At 60.2% G+C, this 23,395-nt stretch overlaps 3 protein-coding genes across 5 annotated transcripts; all 3 read right to left on the reverse strand.

The window, feature by feature from the left end:
• Positions 1–4,413: 4,413 nt before the first annotated feature.
• RIN1 (Ras and Rab interactor 1) lies at positions 4,414–11,499 on the reverse strand. 3 transcript variants are annotated; one of them, XM_020968376.2, is made up of 10 exons: positions 11,401–11,499; positions 10,399–10,579; positions 10,165–10,279; positions 9,981–10,053; positions 9,686–9,777; positions 8,693–9,445; positions 8,009–8,314; positions 7,214–7,345; positions 6,932–7,083; positions 4,414–5,029 (listed from the first exon to the last, which is right to left on the reverse strand). In XM_020968376.2, the coding sequence occupies exons 1-10, from the start codon at positions 11,421–11,423 to the stop codon at positions 4,577–4,579; spliced, it is 2,280 nt and encodes a 759-aa protein (XP_020824035.1). In that variant the 5' UTR covers positions 11,424–11,499; the 3' UTR covers positions 4,414–4,576. The 3 variants fall into 3 exon arrangements, with proteins under 3 accessions (XP_020824035.1, XP_020824034.1, XP_020824036.1); XM_020968375.2 differs by lacking the exon at positions 11,401–11,499 and adding an exon at positions 10,967–11,121; XM_020968377.2 differs by lacking the exons at positions 10,399–10,579; positions 11,401–11,499 and adding an exon at positions 10,967–11,206.
• Positions 11,500–12,576: 1,077 nt separating this feature from the next.
• BRMS1 (BRMS1 transcriptional repressor and anoikis regulator) lies at positions 12,577–20,950 on the reverse strand. Its single transcript, XM_020968258.2, has 10 exons — positions 20,428–20,950; positions 17,615–17,775; positions 17,436–17,526; positions 17,049–17,176; positions 16,828–16,907; positions 16,653–16,749; positions 16,481–16,573; positions 15,293–15,357; positions 13,478–13,517; positions 12,577–13,038 (listed from the first exon to the last, which is right to left on the reverse strand). Exons 2-10 carry the CDS (start codon positions 17,766–17,768, stop codon positions 12,950–12,952), a joined length of 837 nt encoding a protein of 278 aa, XP_020823917.1. The 5' UTR covers positions 17,769–17,775; positions 20,428–20,950; the 3' UTR covers positions 12,577–12,949.
• A 119-nt stretch (positions 20,951–21,069) lies between these two features.
• On the reverse strand, positions 21,070–23,369 carry B4GAT1 (beta-1,4-glucuronyltransferase 1). The gene is made up of 2 exons (XM_020968257.2): positions 22,096–23,369; positions 21,070–21,977 (listed from the first exon to the last, which is right to left on the reverse strand). Exons 1-2 carry the CDS (start codon positions 23,218–23,220, stop codon positions 21,786–21,788), a joined length of 1,317 nt encoding a protein of 438 aa, XP_020823916.1. The 5' UTR covers positions 23,221–23,369; the 3' UTR covers positions 21,070–21,785.
• Between the last annotated feature and the right edge of the window lie 26 nt (positions 23,370–23,395).

Genomic DNA, 23,395 nt, shown 5'->3' on the forward strand with positions numbered 1-23,395 from the left:
TCACCTGGCATTCGAGGCCCCCCAATTTGGCATCCCTGATCTAGTGTTAGTTACCGCCCTCCACGCCTTCCTTTCCCCTCCGGGCTTTTCCTGGCATGTTGTCTCTTTCCACCAGTTTGGTCTCTACCTGTGTGGCGGAGTCCAACTCAAATGCCTCTCCCTCCAGGAAGCCTCCCCTGCTTGATCACAAGCTCTCTCTCCCACTTTGCCCCCGACCTCACGCCTCTCTGCCCCCCCATTATCTCCCCCTTCCATCATCTCTTCTCCAACATCCCCCACCTCCAGGCGTTCACCCCATGAGTCACTAGGGCTGGAATCTGATGAGTTTAGGCCACCGCACCCAGGGCTGCCTAGCCTCCTGCCTGCCCCTGCCAAGGGGTCCCAGCTCCCCACGCCTGCACCCCTTGGGAATCCCACCGCAGCTGGACGAAGCTCTAGCCCTGCCCGCCCCCGCTCCCCCAGACCGGGCTTCACAGGAGGAGGGCCGGGAGAATTCTCTGCCCTCTCGCCCTCCCCCCTTGCTCTGGTGCATGTGGATTTGCTCAACAGCTGGAAGGGGCACCGCCCCCTTCCCCAGCCTCTGTAGGCAGGGGCTGAGAGCCCAGGTCCAGGGGAGGGGCCTGGACAGGGAGGGTGTCCCTTCGGGGGGCCCTACCCTCATCTGACTCTGCTGTCTTACCCACTGTTCCTGGGACCATCCCGGGCCTCTGTGGTGTCTGTGGGTACCTCGTGAGCAGCGATGTTCCCCTGTACAGACTGTGTGAGGCTGAAAATCAGGCTGGGAGGGACCTTGGAGTCCCCTTGTACGGCTCCTCATGTGTTGAGAAGGACACTGAGGTCCTGAGAGAAATGGCATCTCTGGTGTCATGGGATGGGGGTTGGGGTGGAAAGGGAACAGCATTAACGAAGTGCCTACTGTGTGCCAGGCGCCGGGCTATACACATACAATCCTGTTTCACTCGATCCTTACAACAACCCTGGGAGGTAGTTGCTCTATTATCCCCATTTTACAGATGAACAGGATAAGTGACTTGCCCAGGGTCACACAGCTGGTAAGTGTCTGAGGATGGATTTGAACTCGTCTCCCTGCCTCCAGGCCCCACACGCTGGACAGCGTGGCGCCATCTCAGTCACTTCCAGGCCAGGGCTCTTTCCTCTACATCCTTTGCTTCCCCATGTATTTCATCCACCTGACCAGATCCTCAGCGTTCCTTCATTCATTCACACATATATTAATCACCTACTGCATGAAAGGCTCCGTGTTTCAGAGACTTACTAGCTGCGTGACCAGGGGTAAGGAAGTCACTCAATCTCTCTAGGGATACAAGACAGATACTATATAGGCCCTGCCCTCAAGGAGTTTACAATCTAATGGGGGGGCAGGATCATTCATACGACCTTGGACAAGTCACTGAAGCTTTACAGGTCTCCGACTCTTCATCTATAAAACAAGAGCTCTTGACCCGATGACCTCTGAAGTCCCTTCTGGCCTCGATTGATCTCCCTGGGACTCAGTTTCCCCCTCTGTCTCAAATGAGGTGACTTCCAGCCCTGAATCTACAATCCTCAAGCAGACCCCAATATGAGGGAGGGGAGGTCAGCGCAGAGGAGGGGCGAGCGCTTTTATCGGTCCGAGGAGGTTGGGAGGGAGCTGCCGAGGCTCCTTCCCTGAGGGGGAGGCATCTAAGTTGGTCCTGGAAAGGGGAGGGAAGCGGGCCCAGAGCCCTGAACCCAGGAATAGCCCGCGGCCCACTCAGCCGGAAGGTGGAGGCTGCCCTAGCCTTTCCTAGGCCCAGATCGCAGAAGGCAGGAAGTGTCCCGGGGCGGGCAGGGGGGGCAGTAGGGGTGGCTGGTCACAGAGCCTGGCTGGGGCTTGGGGAGCTCCCCAGGGCCCTGCTCCTTCCACGTCTCCTGGCCTCGCGGGCCCAGTGGCCCACAAGCAGCTGTGTTTACAGCTAGGAGCCCAGCCCTCCTGGTCCCAGCTCCCCAGGAGAGCAGAGCCTAGCCCCCCGGGGGAGGGAGCGCAGTGCTCAGACGGAGCCCTGGCGGGGTGGGGGGAAGATTTGGGTTCAAATCCGGGCTCAGAGACCTCGATTAAGGCCCTCGAGATGCAGTGGGGGGAGGGGTCTTGGCCACTTCCCACTTGTGATGTGGGCCAGGACCCTGACCCTCTCCGGCCTCGGTTTCCTCTGCTGTCCAAGAGGAGCTCTGAATCTCCGATGCATCCTCCTGCCTCCCGCCCCCAGCCCAGGATCCCCTGAGCCTCGGTTTCCCCATCTGTGAAGTGAAGACGTTGGCCTGGATGGTCTCTAAGCGCTATTTCAGATTGTAAAGCGACGATCCTTTACACAGCTCACCCCCACTTCGCCCTCCCCGGACCCTCTCGTTTCCCAGGCAGATATCCCTGGGCAGAACCTGCTAAAGCATAATGTCCCCCTCCCCATCCTTCCTGCTTTTCCAAGACTTGGAGAACGGGGCAGGATTGCCCCCTGGTGGTGAGAAGTGAGAAGGAGGGCTCAGCGCAGCACACTGAGAGGGAGGGGGAGAGGGTCACTGGGGAGGAAAGGGGGAAGAGGGTCATTGTGGGAGGAAGAAGAGGGGAAGAGGGTCACTGGGGCAGGAAGGGTGGAGAGGATCACTGCGGGGTGGGGGGAAGAAGATGAGAGGGTCACTGCGGGGGAGGGAGAGGTCACTACCCGGAGGTGCTGTGGTTGAGTCATGGGGCTTCTAAGGGTCCAATGGAGCTAGGATCCAGGTGGCCAAAAAGCTGATCGCTGGAGGCCAGCTGCCCCCAGGATGCCAGGGCCCAGCCTGAGTGACCCCCACAGCCACAGAACCAGAGTGAGCGGCACTAGGGTGAGAGCAGGGGCTCAGGGGACCGTGAGACCATGTGGAGCATCGTGGCTGTAGCGTCCAAAGTTGAACCCCCAACAGCGTCACTGTGGACGATGGAGGGAAGCTGCCGAGAGCCAGGTCTGTGCCCTGGTTAAGGAGTGACTTCCTCACAATCAGAGCTGTCCAAAACCCAGAGGGCTTGTGTCAGAGGGGTAGTGAGCTCCCCAGCCCCAGGAGGTCTCGAGGAGACTGGATGACCCCTAGCCTGGCTCTGATTGTTTGAACTGGGAGACTTGTAGGGGCCCCTCCTCTCTGCACCTCTTCAGTTTCTTCATCTGTTAAATGGGACAGTTATGGTATTTCTACAGTGCTTTAAGGCTGCATTCTGTCTCTAAATTCTCACAGTGCCCTGCCATGTAGGTAACACTGAAATCAACAGCCTCATTTTACAAAGGAGAAAATGAGGCTCGGAAAGCCTGAGCTGCTTGCCCAAAGCCACTGGGCCAGATTTAAACCCAGAATTCACTACCTGCAAGTATTCCCATCTGGGATTCAGCGCGATTCCTGCCATGGGACTCTTGTTACTCCTATAATTTCTGCAGCCTGGCCTCCAGCCAGTGGCTATTGGGAAAAGTCCTGGACTGGGTGTGATGGTCTGGGGACCTGAGATCTAGGCTCTGCTTCCAGCTGGGCAACCTCGGAGAAGCTCCTCCCCCACTCCAGCCCTTCCTTCCCTCACCTCGTGCACTCAGGGGCCTGGTCACCCCTGGCCGTAGCCCTCTCCTCCAGACATCCTCTGTGCCAGCCCTCCTCCACGACTCACATTTATCAGCAATACCGATTTTGTGCCCGTGAGGGGCCAGCACTGTCCTAGGCCCTGAGAGGGAACTGAGAGGAAGACATACAGAGTGGGACAGGAGGGAGGGAGTGACCAGGGGTGAGATGAGATCTCCGAAGGCGAGCCTTGGCTAACTTTCCAGCTCCATCCTCGACTGCTGAGGTCGGCCTTCCTGACCACAATGTCCACACGGACGCTGATTCTTTCCTCCCCTGTGGACCGGAGGCCAGAGAAAGAATTAACCCTCTCTAGCCGTGGAGTGGCTTCCAGCTCTGGGCAGTGGGTTCCAGAGGGCTCGGAGGGAGCTCAGCCTGTGCTTCTGCGGGGCCTCTTGGTAAGGATGGCTAGAGCCGGGAGGCCTCCTTCCCACTTCCTAAGCCTGCCCAGACAGTCACTAGGCCTGAGAGAGGACACTGGGCCCTGCTTCCTCTGTACATCCTGGACCCAGAAGTGGAGGAGCTGTGCTGGCAAATCTCAGGTTCCTGTTCACGCTGGGCCAATCGAACACCCAGACCTTGACCATCTCCCTTTGAGCCCCAATGGGAACTGCCTGGGAGCCTGAGCCCCGGAGCCTGGGAGCAGCAGCGACCCCCCAGACCACCCATCCTCAGAACCATCCCTCCCTACCAACTGCCTCCTACTCTTCCGTGTGATTGGCAGGAAAGACTTTCCCTAGAAGGGAAGCTCCCTGATGGCAAGCGCTGACTTTTCTCTTAGTATTGTCTGAGTTTGGCACGCAGTCAGTGCTCCATAAATGCTTTATTCATTCATTCATTCAGCAGCAGCAGTCTCACCTCTCCAGGCCTGGCTACCTGCCCCCCCCCGGCAATCTCCTCCCCCAAAATTGGGTGTAAAAAGCTGTTGTGAGAGCAGAGGGGGACGCGCCAGCCCGGGCACGGATGGTCACTCCTCATGGACCCTGGGGACCCCCTGGCCTCTCCCTGCTTCCGTCTCACCCCCTCCTGGCCCTTCATCCTCTCCCGCCTCTGTCTCCCCCACCCTCCCTCCACCTCCCTCCGGGCTCTGGCTCTCTGGCTTTAGCCCCGCCGCTGCCCCCCCTGCTCTGGGAACCTCCTCCGTAGTGCCGGGTCTACCATTGTCAGCCTTGGGGGCTTCCTCCACCTGGCGGTAGATGAGGTAGCCAGGGCCCGAGAGGTCATGGGGCAGGGTGTCGGGGGCCAGGCGGCGGGACCCCTTCTCATCATGCAGGAAGAGGGCGAAGGCTTCGGGCCTCGACACCCAGAACTTGGTGGCACAGAGCAGGCACAGGGTGGCCGCCGAGGAGCCCGGGGGCAGGGCCAAGGTCTTGGAGGTGCAGCCGTTGACGGGGTCCTGGTAAGCCACTCGAAGGAGATGCTGGGAAAGGGGAAGGGTCCAGAGGTGGTCAGATCCTGACCCCCAGCCGATGGCCAACAGGCGGGGTCCTAGGATGTTGGGGCGGGAGGAGCAAAGAAGGCTCAGCAGTAGGACCAGAGGAGGGGGACACAGGACGGCTCTGGGCTTCCTGAGCCTCAGTTTGTTAATCTGGAAAATGGGGATAGTAATCCTGAGCCACCTTTCTTCCTCAAGTCCTTATAAGTCAGAAAGTGCTCCAGAAACAGGACTTGCTCATAGTAACTGCCCTACTAAGTGGCTGCCCTTGATGTCCAAAAGACCTGAGTTCAAATCCTGCCTCAGTTCTGGCACATTCTGGCTTGCGGGACACAGCGTTCTGGGCCACCCCTTAGGGCTGGAGCAAGTTTGTAGCTTTAAGCTTGGGAGAGATTCACAGGCCTGCCCCTCCTGCCCCTCCCTTCCCCCAAGGAATTAATGCGGCCCTGGGAGCTGTCCCCTCAGAACATCTCCCCATTTCTCCCCAGTAGACCGCAAGCTCCTCGAGGGCAGGGCGCTGTTTCAGTCTGGTCTCTTTCCCCAAGGCCCTGCTTAATAAATTGTGGCTTGATTAATCTGGGAGCTTCCAGTCCAAGTGAGCCTCAGGATCGAGCATTTAAGGATATCCTCTGTGCCAGGCCCTGGGGAAACAGACCCCACACAGCCTGCAGGGGCTCCTGTGCCCACAGATCAGAAGCCAAGCATGGTCAATGTCGAGGCCTTCCTGTTGGATGCGGCACAAGGCCTGAGTTGACAGGAGGAGGGACAGTGCACCAGGCAGGGGGCACAGCCAAGTGCAAAGGCTCCAGGCGGGAGATGGTGCCAAGTTCGGAGAGCGAGCAGAGGGCCAGACTGGCTGGTTCTTCTTGTGTCCTTTCTGTGTGACCTTCCCTCTCTGAGCCTCAGTTTCCTCAGCTGTAAAATGAACTCTAAGGTCTCTTCTACGTTCGACACTTTATGACCCTGTCTGTGTTAGGGAATAATGCCAGAAGGCATGGGGTGGGTGGGGCAAGGAGGGAATCAGGGAAAGCTTCCTGGAAGAGGGGAGCTTGTGAGCAGGTTTAGGAAGAAGGGGAGAGAGATGGCTGGAGAATGAGGAAGCAGCTGGGCTGGAGAGGAGGGGGAGAGAGCTCCTGTTTCTAGGACCCTGTCAGACTTCCTCACAACTCTATGAAGCAGGTATTATCATCCCCGTTTGACTGAGGGTAAAACGGAGACCCAGAAAGGCAAAGAATTCATGCAGGGTCACTAAGCTAGTGTCAGAGGTGGGACTTGAACCCAGGTCTGCAGAGTCCAAGTCTAGAGGTCTCAATTACACTCTGACTGTCTCATATACTGTTCTCTGTTCTTTCCAGCTCTGACATTCCACCTTCTATGTTCTAAGACTCCCCCCTCCCCACCAGCCCTGAGAGTCAATGCTCCAAAGGCCCTTCGACCTCCAAGATTCATATTCTAAAATCTTCCCTGCTCAGATACTTCAAGAGCTGAAAACGTATCCATTGTCTAGACAGGTCCCCTCCCAGTCCACCTCTTTCATGTTCTAAGGTCCCTGCCAGCTCTAAAATTCTATGTTCTAAGACTCCTCCCTGTTCTGACATTCCATGTTCTAAGATTGCTCCCAGTTCTAACCTTCTGTGTTCTGAAGCCCCTACCAGCTCTGACATCCCATGTTCTAAGATCCCTCCCAGCTCTGACTCTCTGTGTCCTAGGTTCTGAGGCCCCTTTCCAGTTCTGATATTCCACGTTCTAAGGTCCCTTCTAGCTCTTAACTTTCTGTGTCCTAGGTCCTGAGGTCCCTTCTCAGCTCTGACATTCCATGTTCCAAGGCCCCTCCCAGCTCTGATAAACATGATTTTCTACCTTTCCTTGGCGGCAGCCTCAGCTTACCTTGAAGTTCCTGGTGGGAGGGAGTCTTCGTTGTTCCCAGAGGCTGAGGGAACGCTGGAGCTCTTGGGATGGGCTGATGGGCTGTGAGCCAGCCTGGCCCAAACTTCCCAGCAGGGTCAGGCTAGCTGCCAGGCTGGTGAGGCAGTAACCGCCTGAGGACAAGAAGGCCTCGGGTGAGGGGGTGGACAGATGCTGGCCAGGCAGGTGGGGAGGACCAGGACACGCTGGGGGAGTGGGAGAGGCAGGAAGGGAGGGGAGGGAGCCGGGAAGTGGGGCGCTTACCCTCCCCTGTGAGCAGGCTGGGCTCAAGCAGTTCGGCCATGTACTCAGCTTCGGGCAGCAGCTCGGGGAGGTCACACTGGGCCAGGACGGCACTGAGCAGGGGCAGGAAGTCGTCAGCCCCGGCGCTCTCCCCTGCCGAGGGAGAGGCCCTTAGAGAGGCCGGCCCTTCTTCCCCACAGACTCATCAGGGACAACAGGAGGGCCGGGGAAGGGACCCTGGGCCGGCTGGTTCTTGAGTCATCCTCACCTGGCTCCCGGGCTCCGCTACAGCCGGCCACAAGGGTTTCTCTTCTCTCCCCTCATCCCAAAGACCCCAGGGGCTACTGCTCTGTCTCCATTCATCTCCCTGCTCCGCGAGGAAGGGGGTTCCAGCCCAGCCCCCTCCACTGCTTGGATTTTAAGGTCTTGGGAGGACAGGAAGATGAGAGGGAGGGGCTCTCCTCCCGACAACGGGGCCCTCAGCCCAAATCCACATTGGGGGGCCTCCTCTGAAGCCAGACATAGCTAGGGGCAGGTAAAGAAGGAGAGACCACTGACCTCAGGCCAGAAAACCAAGGAAAAGAGCTCCTCTCCCCCAGGGTCACTGTGGTCCCTTTTAGAATAGACTGGGGGAAACTGAGACCCAGAGACCTTTGAGGAGGCCGGCGGCTTCTCCTTGCTGGACCTCAGAGCCTTTCTGTTGAAGCCGGAAGGTCCCTCCTGACTCTGACGGGGTCTGTTCTCCGCTCTAAGCTCCCCCCCCCATCTAGGATTCCACACTCCTGTCCTCAGGCTCTGCTCTTGGCAAGCCAGTACCTGCCCAGCTCCTCAGGGCCCTGTAGAGAAGCTTGCAGGCCTGCAGAAGGCGCGTGACCTTGGCCGTGGGAGAGTAGCCCCGGAGGAGTTTCAGCAGCTTCTGACGGATGCGCTCCATCTCAGACGGGGAGGGGAGACTGAGGCAGCTTCCGAAGGCCGCGGGCCCCTGAGCCCTCGCCAGCCGGAGGCCCTGTGCCAGCCGGCCCAAGGAGCCGTCTTTGGCAAAACGGAGCCTCAGGCGGGCCAGGAGGACAGGCCTGAGGGGCTTCAGCACTGAGCGATGCAGAGACTTCTCTATCACGAGCTCTGGGAAGGGACAAGAGGAAAGGTCCACGGAGGGCGAAGGGCCAGGTGGAGGTAGGGACCGGGGAGAGGAGAAGCGAGGGGGCTCACAGGGTCACAGACCTAGCGCTCGTTGGGCCTTTAGAGGATCCAAGGCAGAAACTGAGGCCCAGCCAGAATTTGAACCCAGGGCTTCCTACAGCCAAGCTCCTGGCCTCTGTCCCATGTTGTCCCTCTGGATGGGGGCACGGGGGAGTGTGATAGGAGCATTTAGGATGAAATGAGTAGGAGAGTGGGGAGATGGCATAGGGGATAGAGGGGCAAGATGGGACTAGAGAAACGAGAGAAGAATGGGGATGAGGACGAGCCTGGGGTCTCAAAGCTGGCGGGGGCACGACTCACCCAGTCTCTCCTCAGCTAATAGCTTTTCTTGGGCCAGCTCAGCCACCAACAGGGTCTGGGCTTGGCTCAGCACCTCCCGCACCTTCTGCAGCTCCTGGGGCTCGGGCCCCGCTCGCACCTGGGTGAGTAGGTCTTGTACTAGTTGTCCAGTGACCGTCTGTCTGTCCTGGGCCAGCTCCACTACGGCTCGGGCCACTTGCCTCTCAGGGGCCAGGAGGGAGCAGAAAGCATCACTCATCGATCGAAGCAGCCGGCGCCGCCGCCCCGGGCGAGGGGACGAGGCCGGGGTCCCAGGCTGGCACCCCTCCTCTTCTGAGCTGCTGGGGGAGCCGCTGTCCACCTCCCGGAGGCAGGGCAGGGAGGGGAGAGGAGGTGTGGTTGGGCCAGCACTCCCTGGAACCCGGTAGCCCCCTGAGCTTTCCCTCCTCAGTGGCCTGCGAGGGGGCACAGTTTGAGTCTGGGCAGGGGGACCCCCAGGGGGCAACGGCACAGGGGGTGGTGGGACAGCAGGGGGAGACAACGGGCTGGAGGTCTCAGTGGACACTCGAACCTTGAAGCTCCTCTTGAATTTCTCCCGTTTGGCCGGGCCCAGATCCCCGGGGAACAAGGGGTTGAAAAAGCAGAGGGCTCCTCCAGTTCCCTGGTCCAGTTCCTCTGGGGACCGAGGCTTCAGTCGGGGGATTGGGGGGGCCTCGGCGGAAGGAGCCGTGAGGCCTCGCTGGGCCTTGCTGTTCAGGGAAGAGTTCCAGAACTCTGGGGAAAAGAGAAGTGAGGCACCCTGAGCTTCGGCTTCCCCATTTGCTGACGGATGGGCCCTGGGATCTTCATTTCCCATCTCTACCATGAAGGAGTTGGACCATCTTGGAGATGAGATCTTTTCCAAGGGTAAATGCCACTTTTCTCAAAGGCAGAAGGAAACCAGGGGAGATGAAGGGGTTCCACTGGGACCCTCCTCTCCTGGCTCTGTGGTTCAGAAAAGCAGAAAGTACGTACCCATTCCTAGGTGAGATATGGCTTCTAGCTCTTTACGGGTGGTGGCTCTTCGGATAGCTCTGGGAAGCTGGAGAGGGAGGAGCAGGATATCCCTGGATGGCAGAGGGGAGCCCCAAGTCAGGGTCGAGGGGAGCCCTGACTGTACTACAGAGAGGGTCCGAGTTGGGACCCGGGGACTTCCTGGATGGGGAGGCGAGGCAGATGCTGGGGAGCCGGCTCTGCGGGCTTTGCATGCTTCGTGCTCCCCACTGAGTCGGGGGGGGGACGCTGGGGAGGGGGGCACCAGGCTGCTCACCGACTGTGACAGTACGCGGAAATGAGCTGGATCAGGTCTGGGAAGGAGAGTTCAGAGCCCTCCAGGGACACGGCTGCAAGGGAGGGGAGGCGTCCATTCTGGGAAGGGGCAGCCCTCTCCCCCTTCCCACCAGCCTGCTCCCCGCCCCAGAACCTCCAGTCCCCTCCCCAGCAGCAGGCCTCACCCTCAGGGCTTTCCCGGATGTCGTGGCTGGAGACAAAGGAAGGTCCAGAGGCTTCAGGCAGCCTGACACACAGGGCCTTGCATTGCCTGGTGTTGGATTTCCGAACCAGGAACGTCTGATAAGGGAGAGGGGGAGGCTCAGAGGACCAGGGCCTGGGCCTCTCCCTCACGTCCTCCCTGCCCTCATCTCCTCTCTGGGTGCTGGTGGGGCATGTGGCCACCTGCCGTGCCTCACCCCGGGGGGCTCCCTCTGTAGCACGTGGAGGGCAGCGGCAGCATTGGCACTGAGCTGGAGCCACACAGGCTGGGTGAGCAGCAGCCGCTCCCGCAGGCTCACTGTGCGCCCGGGGCCCCGGAGCTGGCCGGCCTGCTCCCCTCTGGCCTCGGGGATGTCGTAGATGGGGTCTCTGGCCAGGCTGCAAAAAAGAGACCTAGACATGGGTCCGAGAAACATCTGCCTCCTTTCCCGGCTGCCAGCCTTTCCCCTGAGCCTTCGGGGCCGCTTCTGCTGGGGGCTGCCCTCCTTCCCTGCCAGCCTTCCCACTTGAGTCCCTTCCTCAGCTTCCCTCCCCGTCCCATCTCCTCCTCTCCCCCTCTCCCGTGCATCCTCCTCTTCCTCCTTCCCTCCATGCTAACCTTCCCCCCACCCCAGGGTCATGAGCACACAGTCACACACTCACATTTGCACACATGCACACGCACGCACACGCACACACACACACACACACACACACACACACACACACACACACTCACACACGCTCTCAGCCTCCAAGTTCCCCAACTTTTGTCGGGGCAGGTACCTGGAGGCAGAGCTGGCCCTGGTGGGAGGCAGGAAGCCAGTGCTGGGGGCTTCCCCAGAGGGCTCCATGGCTGGCAGTGGGCTCCCCAGAGCCCCTTTTCCCTCCTCTCCAGCCTAAGAATCCAGGGCCCCGAGCAAAGGCGCAGTCACATTCCCAGTGAGTAACACTTCCTGAAGGGAGCTCAGCCCTGGCACACCCCAACATGTTAACTCTTCCTTGCCCACAGCACCCCTGCCGGACCCACGCAGCGCCAGCTGCCTCTGCTCCTGTCAGCACCAGCTTCTCACCACCTCAAGGTGCTTGGGGACCACAGTGCCCCAAGCAGCTCAGCTCAGCTCTGCCATTCTGGGCTCCCCCCACCCCTCCAAACCTGCAGACAAGAGCGGGTTAAGCTGGGCATCTGCCGTGGGCCCACGCAGGGCCTGGTGACTCACCCACGGGGCATCATTCTGCCCATTCTCGGGTTCAGCCTCCCCCCGCCCAGGAGAGTGCCCCCTCATGGTCACAGGCTGGCTTCTCCCCAGCATCTCTGCTTGTAGCTCCTAGGTTGCCATGGTGAGGAGAGGCTGCATTCCCCCCGCATCGTTGCCATGGTGACCACCCCCCTTCCTGGGGGTGGTACTGACAGCATTAAAGGGGGATGGGGGCAGCCTGGCTGTGAGGTCATCGGTGCACGGCTCAGCTGGGGCCTCTCCGATTTCACCCCGCCCACCCGGATCCTTCCACGGTCCAGTGGGGGGGTGGGGTGGGGCAGGTAGGCTCTTGCCCTTGAAGCGGCTCCTCCCAGGGCACACATTCCTGAGCTGCCCTGCCTCCAGCCGCGGTCTCTCACAGGTCACAGGAACTGGAGGCACCGTCTGGGCCAGAGCAGGCCTTTGCAGAGGAATGGGTTCAGATCCCACCTTTTTTTTGGGGGGGGTTGGAGTTAGAAGAAGTATTAAGCACCTACTATGTGCCAGGCTTTGTGCTAAGCACTTTGGAACCTTACAGCCCTGTGAGATCGGTGCTAGTCTCCCCATTCTACAGTTGAAGAAACTGAGGTGGACCAGTTAAGTGACGTGCCCCGAGTCACAGTCAGTGACCATCGGAGGCCCGGCCGCCTTTTTGTGGCACTCGGTATGACCCTGGGTAACTGCCTTCTTTGGGAGCCGGCAGGATCCTAGGCCGAGGGGCTCCTGAGGTCCCTTCCCTTCTAATCTGTGACGAATCCTGAGGAGAAGGAACAGGAGAGAGCCAAGGGGAGACAAGGTTCTGTCCTGCCCTCATCTGTCAGGAGGACCCTGAGCCCATCTGACCTTCTGAGGTCAATCTGAGATCCGGTCCCGATCCATTTTACAGATGGGAAGCTTAATGTCCAGAGCCCCTGGTTTGCCTGGGCTCACGTGGGCCTCAGCAGTCAAGAGCTGGGATTCCAGGCCGGCTCCTTGGGGTGCCAGCTGGCAGAGAGGGGTTGCGTGCCCTCCGCTAGCTGCCAAGACCATGTCGGCACGACCTTGCCCCTTCGAGGAGAAGGTGGGCCTGCCCCTCCCTTCCCAAAAGGGGAGGTCTCATTAGGGCCTCCCAGCCGCGAAGGCAGGGGTGAGGGACAGGACACAAGAGGCAGGGCAGAGTTGTTTTAATTATTAAATTTTAATTATGTCACCATGATTCTAATCCCCAGGACCCTGGGAAAACCTGGGTTCCTTCATTCTCAATCCAAAAATGTGTCATTTCAAGGAGCTTCTAAGTGACAGCAGAGAGACATCCAGCTGGCCTTGCGCCCCTACCCCCAGCAGCCTCAGGTCAACAGGACGGCTTCCAGTGACCCCGGGCTGACACTGGGCCATTCTAAGAGTCTACTGGCTCCAGGTGAAAGTGACAGGGGATGCGACAGTCCCCCACATCTGGGGACAGGCATCCAGGACACCTGGGTCAGCCCCACATCTACAGCCTGGTGGCATCCCAGTTGTCAAGAGGCCAGATGGTGGAGTCCAGGCCGTGGAGTCATCTGGAGGCTGGAGGGCCCAGGAGCCGGTCCAGGAGACCAAAGTGTCCGGTCAGGCCTTGGGTGCAGCTTGTCTGCCCTTCTGGGGCTAGAAGACATGAAATCAGCTGTGGGCAGTGCCACCTGGGCAGGAGGGTGGCTGCCCCAGACCAAGAAGGTGGGCCTTCTGCAGGGAGGGAGGCAGCATGGCCCTGACGCGTCTAGGTGGGACCTGAGAACAGGACCAGCAGGGCTGTCCAGATGCCCCAGGCAGAAGGGCCAGCAGTCTCAAACAGAGCCCTCCAGGCAGCCCCCATCTGAGGACCAGAGCTGCTCACGGCAGCATACCCAACCTTGTGCAGCTTAGTGGCCAACAGGGGGTCACAGCCAGAGACCCAACAAACCCCCTTCCCCTCCTCCCCTCAGCAGTGGGACCCACCATCCCCAGTAGGACCCCAGCCCACCTCCAGCCCCCAAACACCTGCCTCCCTGGGCCTCCCAGGAAGATTGGGATGGGCGGCCCTACAGGGGGCTATTTATGCTCTTACCCTCAACTTTTCTCTTCTGTGGGGACACAGCCACCTTAGCCTGGTGGGGAGAAGAAAAAGTGCCCTGCTTCCATGCTGTCTCCAACCCAGCACGCTTCCTCCTCTTCCCCATCATCTCTGATCCTTCCTGGATCAGGGATTGTGGGACCTCAGAGTCCAGCTAGGCGACCATGTTTTACAAATAAGTTGTTAAGTGCCAGGCCCAGGAAGCAAACTTGAGAGGTGAGATTTGAACCCAGGGCCTTGCAATCCCACCCCAATGGCCTTCCAAGGGGCTCCTAGGCAGGACGGTGGAAGCAGAGGCCCTGCCCAGGGCTCTCCCACTGGCTCAGGCTTCCCTTTTCTGGGTCCCCTTCACCCAGACAGCTGACCCATACAGTCCACATCACTGACCCAGACGGTCATGCCCTTGACCTTGTCGCTGCCCAACACTGGAAACTCTCATTGTTCTACCCTCTGCCTTGTGTCCCCAGCTCCCTCCCCCCTCCTTCTTTGCTGGGCCATCACCCCTGCACTGGCTTTCTCCTCTTACTTCCCCATCTTGACCCTCTGGTAAGCTCCCCTCCACACCCTGGTACCTATGGCTGATCACGCCTTCCCAAGCGCCAACCTTGGACCCCTACCGCTATCTGCAGCCTTACTGCCTATTCACATGCTGCTCAATGGAGCCAGTGACCTCCAACAGGCCCCTCCCTCACCCACTAGCTTTCCCACGCTTCACAGCAGCTCCTTAAACCAGTGCATCTCTCTCCAAGCCTTTTGAGGCTCCTAGCCCAACCTCAGCCGCTCCTGGAGAGTGGAGGCCATTGCCTGAGAGCTCCCTCTTCCCCTTCGGACCCACCGTCGGTTCCCACGGATCCAATGGTCAACTCCATGCAGCAGATTCTCAGATTTATCCAGCCCTAACCCTGCTGAGCCCCAACCTCTCCGTCCGCCTAGACCCCTCCTCCATCCCACTCACTCAACAGATCCCCTCTGCCAGGTCCTGTTGATTCTACCTTCTCAACGTTTCCAGAACACGCTCCCATCTCTCCCCTGACGCAGCCCTCCCACGGGCCCCCCCCACTCCAGCCGTCTTCCTAAAGCACAGGTCTGACCATGTCACATCCACCCCCCCCAAATAAACTCCAGCAGCAACAAGTCCAGGACACCCAAAGCCCCCTCCCACCTTTGCTGGCTGTCCCCCCACTGGCACACTCCCTCTCCACCTCTGCCTCCTGGCTCCCCGCGAACCTCAGCACAAGCCACCTTCCTATGGGAAGTCTTCCTGGTCGCCCTCAGCTCGAGGGTTCTCTGACACCTGCCCCCCACCCCACCCTGTTTACCCTGTGTGCCTTGTGTGTGGCTCATGTCCTCCACTAGACCAGGAGCTGCTGGAGGGCAGGGGCCCCAGGGCTTTGCATGGTGCCTGGCACCTAGGCAGCACCGAATGCATGCTCGGGGATGGTGACGGTCACCAGGCTAGCAGTAGGCAAAGTCCTGGCCTTCCTTCCTTGGTCCCACAACAGTCCAGTTAACGTACACAGACCCTCTTCCCAAGGGACACTTGGACTCTGCCGTGGACACGGGCGCCTTATCTGGCTCAGATCTAGGCCTCGCTTCCTGGCTGCTGCCACTCCCCACACCCTTCCCAGCTCCCCAGGGGCAGGGATTGTGCCCAGCCCTTAGCAGACTCATCACAGCGGACCGGCTGCCCGCTCTCCCTGTCCTTACAAGGCCCTGGGGGAGCACAAGCCCCCTGGAAAGGCACCAGCTGAGAGAAGCCAAGGCTGCTGTCACCTACTCTACCCCCGGCCACTCTCCTCATCGGCCTACCTTCTTAATGGCCGTCCAGTCCTCCAGAATGTCCACATCCTCCAGCATGTAGACAATGTAAGGACCTGGAAAGGGGCTGGGTCAAGGAAGCCAGAAGCCAGGCCCGGCCACCTACACTGTGCTGCCCACCCCCACCCCCACCATCCTCCAGCTACGTGGATAATCATCCCTTGTGTATGGAGCCTGGCTCCTCTGAGCCCCCCAAGCCAATCAGGGCCAAATCCCTTGTTCAATCACCCTTGGCCTCTAAGCCAGACTCCTGAAGTAGCTTCCTACCCTGGGCCTCCCTCCCCACAGGGCTCCAGGGTCCTCCCACGGCCCAGAGCTAACCATGCCAGCCCAAGGTTAGGAGGCGCCAGGCTCCCGATTCCCCGCCCCAGCTGGCTGCTTGGCATTTCCCAGGTCCTGGCAGTGTGGCAGCCTCTACCACGGCAGCCCGCATCTCCCACCTCCTCTCACACCTCCCACAGAAGTCCCGGCTCCTTCCAAGGCCCAACTCTGGGTCTACGTCCCTTTCTGATGCCAACATCCTCGAGGGGGGCAAGGGCAGTCTGGCCGGCCTCTGTACCTGCAGTCCCAGACATATAATGGGAGCCTACTGTGTGCTTGGTGAATCACCTCCCATTTGTAGTGCTCACATGGTATAGCCCCACAAGTGCTCGAAGGTAAGTGGACGGTTTTTTGGTCCAGGCCTGCTATTCCTTTGAGGAAACCCCCTCCCCTGTTGCTGATACAGCCCAGGAGGACTGCCTTGGGCATGAAGCAGTGACTGACTTGCCCAGGGCTGGACAGCCAGGATGTGTCAGAGACAGGACCTGAACAGGAGTCTTCCAGGGGCCCCCATTCCCAAGGCCCCACACCGCCTCTGCTGAGGCCGGGGCCCCATTTTCACAGGGAGGATGTGCAGGTGACCCAGGTTTAAGCCGGGTTTCTGTCCTTTGGGCCCAGCCTTCTTGACCTGCACACAACAAGGGGCCCCTCAGATTCCTTCCAGGCGTGAGCCTGCTCTCCTGGGCCTGCAGCTGTCTGAAGCCCCTCTGCACAGACCCTCCAGTGGGACACAGGCCCCTCTCGGTATGCCTCCTGGGCCCGGTGTGTACTGGCTTGACTTCAGGGGCCTCCAGTGGGGTGGGGGGGCAGCTAGAGCAGCTCGCTTCCGGCCCCGGGGCCCCTCCAGTGTAAGGATACCAGAGACAAGCGGTGCCTTCTTCCTCTTGCCTGACTGCAGGGCCTCCCAGGGCCTCGAGCTTCCTTTTGGGTGTAGCTTGTCATCCCACCATTCTGGGCCAGAAAGGAAGAGTCAGTAGGCCCCCGCAGCCTCAGGTCGGCCCCCCTCCCCTGCCCGGCCCCAAGGCCTCACCAGAGTTGATGTCAATGCTCTGGCGGTCCTCCTCAAGCCGCTGAATCCGCTCTTGGAGCTCCCCCTGGAGGGCATCATACAGCAGCAGCCGCTCACTCTGAGAAAGAGCCTCAAGTCAGGCTTGGGGAGCCCTGGCCTCCCAGCCTCCGGGCCTGCTCCACCCCCTTTCACTCACCTCCAGGTGCTGCCGGGCCCCCTGAAGCTCACATTCATATCTGTTCCTGATCACATCCAGACAGAAGCCCTTGTAGATGCCTGATGGGAGAGAGAAAGCGGGCCTTGACCAGTGGGCAGTGCCTCTGGCTTAGGGCTCCCAGGCAGGCGGGACCCAAAGAAAGGGGCAGAACGGATGAAAGGAAGGAACAGCCCCAAGGGGCCCAGGGCCAGGACACTCACCAGCCACCTGAATTCGAATCTTGAGACTCCGCTGCAGCCCCCCAAGGGGCTCGGTGTACTCAGGGGCCCGCTCGGCCCCAACCTCCTCGAGCCGGAAACACACCTGGCTCAGCCGCTCCTTGAACAGCCTGAGAAACGAGAGTTAAAGAGTGCTGTCCACCTCTACCGTCTCATTCGACAGAGAGAGAAAGTGAGGCCCAAAGTCACCCAGAAAGTTAGTGGCGGGGTCGGGACTCAGACCCAATCTTCCAACAGTGCTTCTGGTGCCAGGGCAAGGTCCTGCCAGCAGAGCGGACTGCCTTGGGGGGAGGGGGTCAGGTCAGCTCCAGGGGCTCCAGGCACGCCAGCCTCTGAAAGCGGAGCAGGGAGGCAGCTTCCCAAACTCACTTCTCCTTTAGTTCCGAGAACTGCTTCTCCAGGTCAGACATCTCGTCAAGGCACTCGACCCGGCGCCGCTCACAGTCCTCATCGTCCATTTCTGCAGGACAGAGAGCCAGTCGGTCCCCCACAGCAGAAGAACGGGGGTCACCCCGGGCACGGTGGGGGTGGGGCACCAGAGGGCTTACCTGAGCTCTCCCCATCGGACTCTGTCTGGCTAGCGCTCTGCTCGTCCTCGCTGCCCTCCTCCTCCAGCCCATTCATCTCCGGAGCAGAGTCCCCGTCCCTGTCCCTGTCCCCCTCCATGGTCCTGGCTTCTTTGCCCAGAGGCTGGCTTGGCATCGTCACTCTGAGAAGAGAGGGGATCTTTTGGGACCACTGGCGGCCAGGTATAAGGCCCCACAGAACCTCACACTAAGACCAACTCAATTCTGTAAAATCACGAGGTTGGACAAGGTCACCAGTTCTCTTCCAGCCCCAAGCCTCTGGTCCTCCCAACTCCAAGGCCAGGGATGAGCTGGAACCTCAGACATGGGGGTCCACGGGGGGGGGTATGACAGCAAAGCTGCCACTTCAGAGAGGGTCAGGGCTTTGCCCAGGGTCACACAGCAGGTAGGTGCCAATGGCCAGAAGGAAACCCATCATGATAGTGGGTGTTCAGGCAAAGGTGAAGAGCAAACCCAGGGAGGGGAGGCAAGTTGCCAGGCCCGGGGGCGCAGGGGGCCCCCCCGGGTTCCTTGATCTGCATACAAGGAGGTCGAGCTAGACACTTGGGGCCCTGCCCGGCTAGTACCAGTTCATCCTCCTAGGCCTGAGTTCAAAGCCTGGCTCTGCCACATAACGAGGATTTCGGGGAGCGCCGGACAGAGGGATGGCCTTGGGGTCCGAAAAAACGGGGTGCAAATCCCACCTCAGACACTCAGATAAGTCACTGCCCCTCTTTGCCTCAGTTTCCTTTTCTGTAAAATGAGGATTGGACCAAACAGCATCTCAGGCCCCTTCTCATCTGAAATCTATGTTCTTTCAAGTCACCTCTGGTGGGCCTGTGTTTATTAGGGGCGTTCCAGAACAAAACTAAGCACCAGGGTTACAAAGGAAAGGCAGAAATAGTTCCTGCCCTCAGGGAGCTTATATTCAAACATTTCCAGGTAAGTGGGGTGGGGAGCAGACAAAGGGGAGAGGCCTCAGCAGAAGCAGGAAAGGTAGGAGATGTGGGGTGGGGCAGAGCCAGCCAGGGCAAAGGCAAAGAGGGGAGAGGGCTGGGTGACACTAAGTCCTGTCCTGGGAGAAGGTGAGCTCAGCCTGGGAACCATCTAATCTTTCCTCTTCCTAGGCTCCGGGCTGAGTCACACTGCCCACAAAGAAAGGTAGAAACCAAGCTGGATTCTAAAGCAAGACGCCATTTAAAGAGGCCCAGGTCCTTAGCAGAAATACACTAAGGCCAAGTGAGTCTGGCCAGCTTCTCTGCAAGGGAAATCTAAGACCTGCCCCTCCCCCCAGACTCCCCCTCTAAGCAGTGGGAGCCCAGATTCCCAGGGGGCTCCAGGGCCCACACGACCCGAGCAAATTCCAGGCAGATGAGTTACAGGAAGCCGCCTTCCACACGAGACCTTTTTAGAGCCAAAATTAGCTCTTCCGGTGCCTGTCAAGGTCAATAAAAAATAATAACATTGACATAGCACTGGCAAGAAACAAGCACCTACTGGGTGCAGGGGCCTGTGCTGAGTACTTTACAAACATCTCATTCAATCTTCACAACAACCCTGAGAAGTCAGCGCTGTTATCCTCATTTTACAGCTCAGGAAACTGAGGCAGACGCAGACGGACAAAAGTTAAGTGAACTTACCCAGGGTCACATCACACATGCTACAAGTAAGTGTCTGAGGCCGGATCTGAATCAGGTCCTCCTGACTTCAGGCTGGCACTCCACACAAGTCAGGTAAAGTCAGGTGGCTTTTGCCAGATCCTAACAACCCAAGAAAGCTGGAGCCTGGGAGTGGGCATTAATCAGGGACATCTGCGTTCAGACCCAGCCTCAGACATTTACTAGCTATGTCACTTCACCCTGTTTATCTCAGTTTCCTCACAGAATAAAATGAGCTGGAGAAGGACTGGCAAACCACTCCAGGATCTTGGCCAAGAAAATCCCAAATGGGGTCATGGAGAGTCAGGCAGGACTGAACAGGAACAAATAACATAGAGTCCTAAGCTACTGCTTGGCAAAAGTCCTGCTCAGGTCCCCCAGGGGAGGCCTGGTCTTGTCTAGAGAATTCAAAGCAAGCTGGACAGTAGTCAAAAGGCCTGGCCCCACCTTTGATTAGTCAGCAGGACCCTGGGCATGTCCTGATGTGTCTGGGGCCTCAGTTTCCCCCAGCTCCCTGGCATTAGCACAACCCCTGTAGCGTTCCTCCTCAGTAAGGAAGCCTGGTGAAGGCCCACAGAGCATGCATTGTGGCAGGTCACGATGGCCACATCCAGAACCAATCCAGAACCACGGAACCTGAGAACTGGGAGGGAGCTGGCAGCCTCTAGGCCAGCCCACTCTGAAGGAATTCCCCTTATAGCTACAGGACAAGTGGCCAGCTAGCTCCGTGAAGCCCCCTCCACCTGGTGGCCCATTTCACCTCCAGCCTCAACAGGCCCCCTCCCCTTTTCAGCCTCCTGGGGTCAACAGACTGTAAGCCCCTGGAGGGCAGGGCCGGCGCTTAATCAAGGCTGCGGAATTAAGTCGAGGTGGGAGTAATCCCGACGTCCAGCGCGGAGGCGGGGCGGCCAGGGAGTGTCCGAAGCCTCCAGTGTCCCTAACAGGGGGCCAACGTCGGACGGCGGTCTCAGGGGCAGCCGGGGAGGACAATTTTACAGAGAAGGACACTGAGGCTCAGAGAGGCCCAGGGGATCCCACACCCTCCTCCCGCCCGGAGTCCATGGAACCTGCCCGGGCGGCCGCGACCCCCGGTCGCGCCGCGGGGAGGGGCGGGGGGGGCGCGCGGCCGGGACGAACCTTTGGCCGGGGGTCCCGGGTCCAGGCGGCCGCTACGGGGGTCCGGGGTCGGGGGGACGAGACAGACGCAGCCGGCAGCCGGCCGTGTCCCGGAAGTCTCGCCGGGGGCCCCGCCCCCTGGGGGAGGGGCAGAGCACACAGGGCCCCGCCTCTCGAGGAACGCGCGGGAACCCGCTGTTGGTGCGTCATCAAGGAGCGCCGAGCCGCGAGGGAATCTGGGATGCCGCCGGCGCCCCACGTTTCCATAGCAACCGGGAACGCTCCCCTGGTCTTTTAACTTGCAGAGGTGCAGGACCGTGGGAATTTTCCTCTTCCATCCTGCGCTCAGGGACTGCAGCCCCAGGGCCCGTCCAGACCTGAACCCCCGCGCTCCCGGCAAAGCGGCTACAGCAGCTGCCATTCCCACCGCCCTCTAAGGTTATTACTCGCTTTGTACAGAGGGGGAAACCAAGGTTCCTAGGAAGGCAGGGACACAATAAAGAACAAAGGACTTCAGAGTTTGTACCGCACCTTATAAAGCTATTCTCTCCTTTGGGCCTCCCAACAACCCGGGAAGATAAGTGATTTGCTCAGACCCGGGGTCTGTCATGACTTCGAACCTTCACGCTGCTGGTGGAAGGGAACAACACCGAGACACGATGCTCCACGTGAACACTGGTTTATTGGCATATTGTCATTCAAGTCAAAGTTCCTGGCTCTGTACCTATTTGGGATGGGGGCTGCCTCCCATCAAAGGGGCTCTCTCTCCATCCAGCCTGATTCCCAGGGCTGTGCCAGTTCCAGAGGCCAAACCTTAGAGCTGGAACAGGTCACCCAGTCCAATTCTCTCCTTTTACAGACATGTAAACTGAAACTCAGAGAGAGGAAGGGATATGTGCTCAAGGGTCACCCAGCAAGTCCGAGGCAGTGTTGGGGCCCGCGTCCAGGACTCCCAACCTCCTTCCTTCCCTTAAACCATCAGATTCAGAGGTGAAGAGGACCTTGGTCATCTGGCCCAACTCTCTCATTTTACTGATGGGGAAACTGAGGCCCAGAGAGGGGAGGAGAGTGGCTCAAGATAAGCAGTGGGGACAAAGGGCAGGGACCTAGGGATATGCAGAATGATGGACTTTGGGTGACTATCTCTGAACCATGAGTCAGGCTTCCTGAAGTCCCCACTCCCTTTCCAAATCCCTTCCTGTCCCCCACCCCCAGAGAATCTTACCTCTTGGCTTGGTCGCATCAGTGCTCATCTCCCACCTAAAAAAGGCCCACCCCAGGGTGAAGGACTGGGTCAGCCCGGCTTGCCTCCCACAGGCTTGAGGGGGAAACCTGCCCAGCCCTGCCTTTGGAGGCTGCTCCCTAGGTGGGTCAGCAGCTCAGCATCTCCTCGGAGAGTCTGGGTACTTCATCTTTAACTCCTGTTTGAACTGGCGGAAGAGGATTTTGTTCCGTTGATTCTCTGCCTCCTTCTGGGGGTGGAAATCCCCTGGCATCTTGAAGCCCTTGTGGACCAGGAAAGCCTCATTCAGCACCTCAAATTCGTACCCTGCCACGTGGAGCTCACAGGCCTGCGAGGGAAGGGAGAGGGGAAAGGGTTCAACTGGCTACCCTCCTGCCACCCCCCCCTTACCAGACACCCTTCTTCAGGCCCCTTTCCCCCAACTCCAGGGAGAGAGGGACTGGCACCTGGCTGATGCGGTTGAAGCCATACTGCCGAAACCTCTCATCGTAGGAGGGCACTGCGCCTCCTGCCACGTAGAAGGGCTCCCAGGGGTCCTGCCAGGTCACTCGGTAGGCAGGGCGCAGGGGTCCCCCCGGGGGCAGGGTGAGCCATCGAGAGTAGTTGGTGGGGGCCTGGCATCGGGGGCACAGTTCGGCATAGAATGGGCGCACGTGTCCCATCTTAAGGAAACGCATCAGCTCGATCTTGGTGCGGGGGACTCGGACTCCCTGGCGGATCTCGAAGGCCGGCACCACTAACGCCCGGCCGGCCCTGCCCTCACCCAGAGCCAGCAGCTCCAGCAGGCCGGTCCAAAGCCCATCGCTGGGCACCATGTCCACGTCCACGACGAGGGCGTGGCCGGCGCCCTCTCGGGCCACGTTCCGTAGCAGGTTGTTGGGGTAGGAGACGTTGGTGGCCAGGGCATAGTTGCGGCCTGAGCGGCTTCGGGCGCCCATGCTCGTGAACACGTCGCTGCAGCTGCTGATGCGAGCGAACTCGCCTGGCTCCCGGGGGTCGGGTACGGCGGCCTCGGCGCGCGCCGGGCACACGAGGTGCATGGTGAGGCGCTCGCGCACAGCCTGCGTGCAGAGCGCGCCCAGCGCGTAGGTCAGCACCGTGGCCAGCTGCGCCTCGTCCGGCCGCGCGGCGAACACGGCCACGGCCAGGGGCCCGGCCCAGCGCTCCAGCAGCGTGCCCACGTGGCCCAGGTTGCTGAGGCTGGTGTGCGTGGCTAGCAGCAGGGCGTCGCGCGGCCGGCGCGAGGGGTCCCCCAGCACGTGCCGATACACACGGTAGTCGCCGCTGGCGTCCAGGGCGCCCCCGGCGGCCAGCACGGCCCGCAGCTGCTCCTTGGCGCTCTCCGCGGCGCGGCGCTGCAGGCTGGCGCCCAGGGCCGCCCCGCCGGGGAAGAGCTGCCCGTAGCGGCGCCGCTGCTCGCGCCCGTGCAGCCCGGCCAGCAGCGACAGGTAGACGAACTGCAGCAGCGCCACGGCCAGCAGCGCCGCCAGCGCCAGCTTGTAGGCCGAGCAGCGGCCCGCCGCGTGCCCGCCGCCCGCCACCGCCGCCGCCACTGCCAGCGGGTTGGGCATCGCGCGCCGCCCGGGCCGGCCGGGGCCGGGGGAGGACAGGGGGCTAGGAGGCGCGGAGGGAGGCCGAGCGGGGCGGAGCGGAGCGGAGCGCGGCGCGGACGCTGCTGCCGCCGCCGTCCCTGCTACTGCGGCTGCGGCGGGCCGGGCACTGCGGAGCGGCCGGGGAGCGCGAGCT

Source organism: Phascolarctos cinereus, unplaced genomic scaffold, assembly GCF_003287225.1.
Source record: "Phascolarctos cinereus isolate Bilbo 61053 unplaced genomic scaffold, phaCin_HiC Scaffold_9;HRSCAF=440, whole genome shotgun sequence".
Classification (NCBI taxonomy): Eukaryota; Metazoa; Chordata; class Mammalia; order Diprotodontia; family Phascolarctidae; genus Phascolarctos; species Phascolarctos cinereus.

Coding starts and splice junctions, on each gene's coding strand:
- RIN1 (XM_020968375.2), bottom strand. CDS start 11,034: ATGGAGCCCTCTGGGGAAGCCCCCAGCACTGGCTTCCTGCCTCCCACC. Junction 10,580..10,966: donor AGGGCCAGCTCTGCCTCCAG/GTACCTGCCCCG, acceptor TCTTTTTTGCAG/CCTGGCCAGAGACCCCATCT. Junction 5,030..6,931: donor CTCCCACCAGGAACTTCAAG/GTAAGCTGAGGC, acceptor CCCCTTTCCCAG/CATCTCCTTCGAGTGGCTTA.
- BRMS1 (XM_020968258.2), bottom strand. CDS start 17,768: ATGCCAAGCCAGCCTCTGGGCAAAGAAGCCAGGACCATGGAGGGGGAC. Junction 16,908..17,048: donor GATTCGAATTCAGGTGGCTG/GTGAGTGTCCTG, acceptor CTCTCCCATCAG/GCATCTACAAGGGCTTCTGT. Junction 13,039..13,477: donor ACAGAAGAGAAAAGTTGAGG/GTAAGAGCATAA, acceptor CATGTCTTCTAG/CCCCAGAAGGGCAGACAAGC.
- B4GAT1 (XM_020968257.2), bottom strand. CDS start 23,220: ATGCCCAACCCGCTGGCAGTGGCGGCGGCGGTGGCGGGCGGCGGGCAC. Junction 21,978..22,095: donor GCTTCAACCGCATCAGCCAG/GTGCCAGTCCCT, acceptor CTTCCCTCGCAG/GCCTGTGAGCTCCACGTGGC.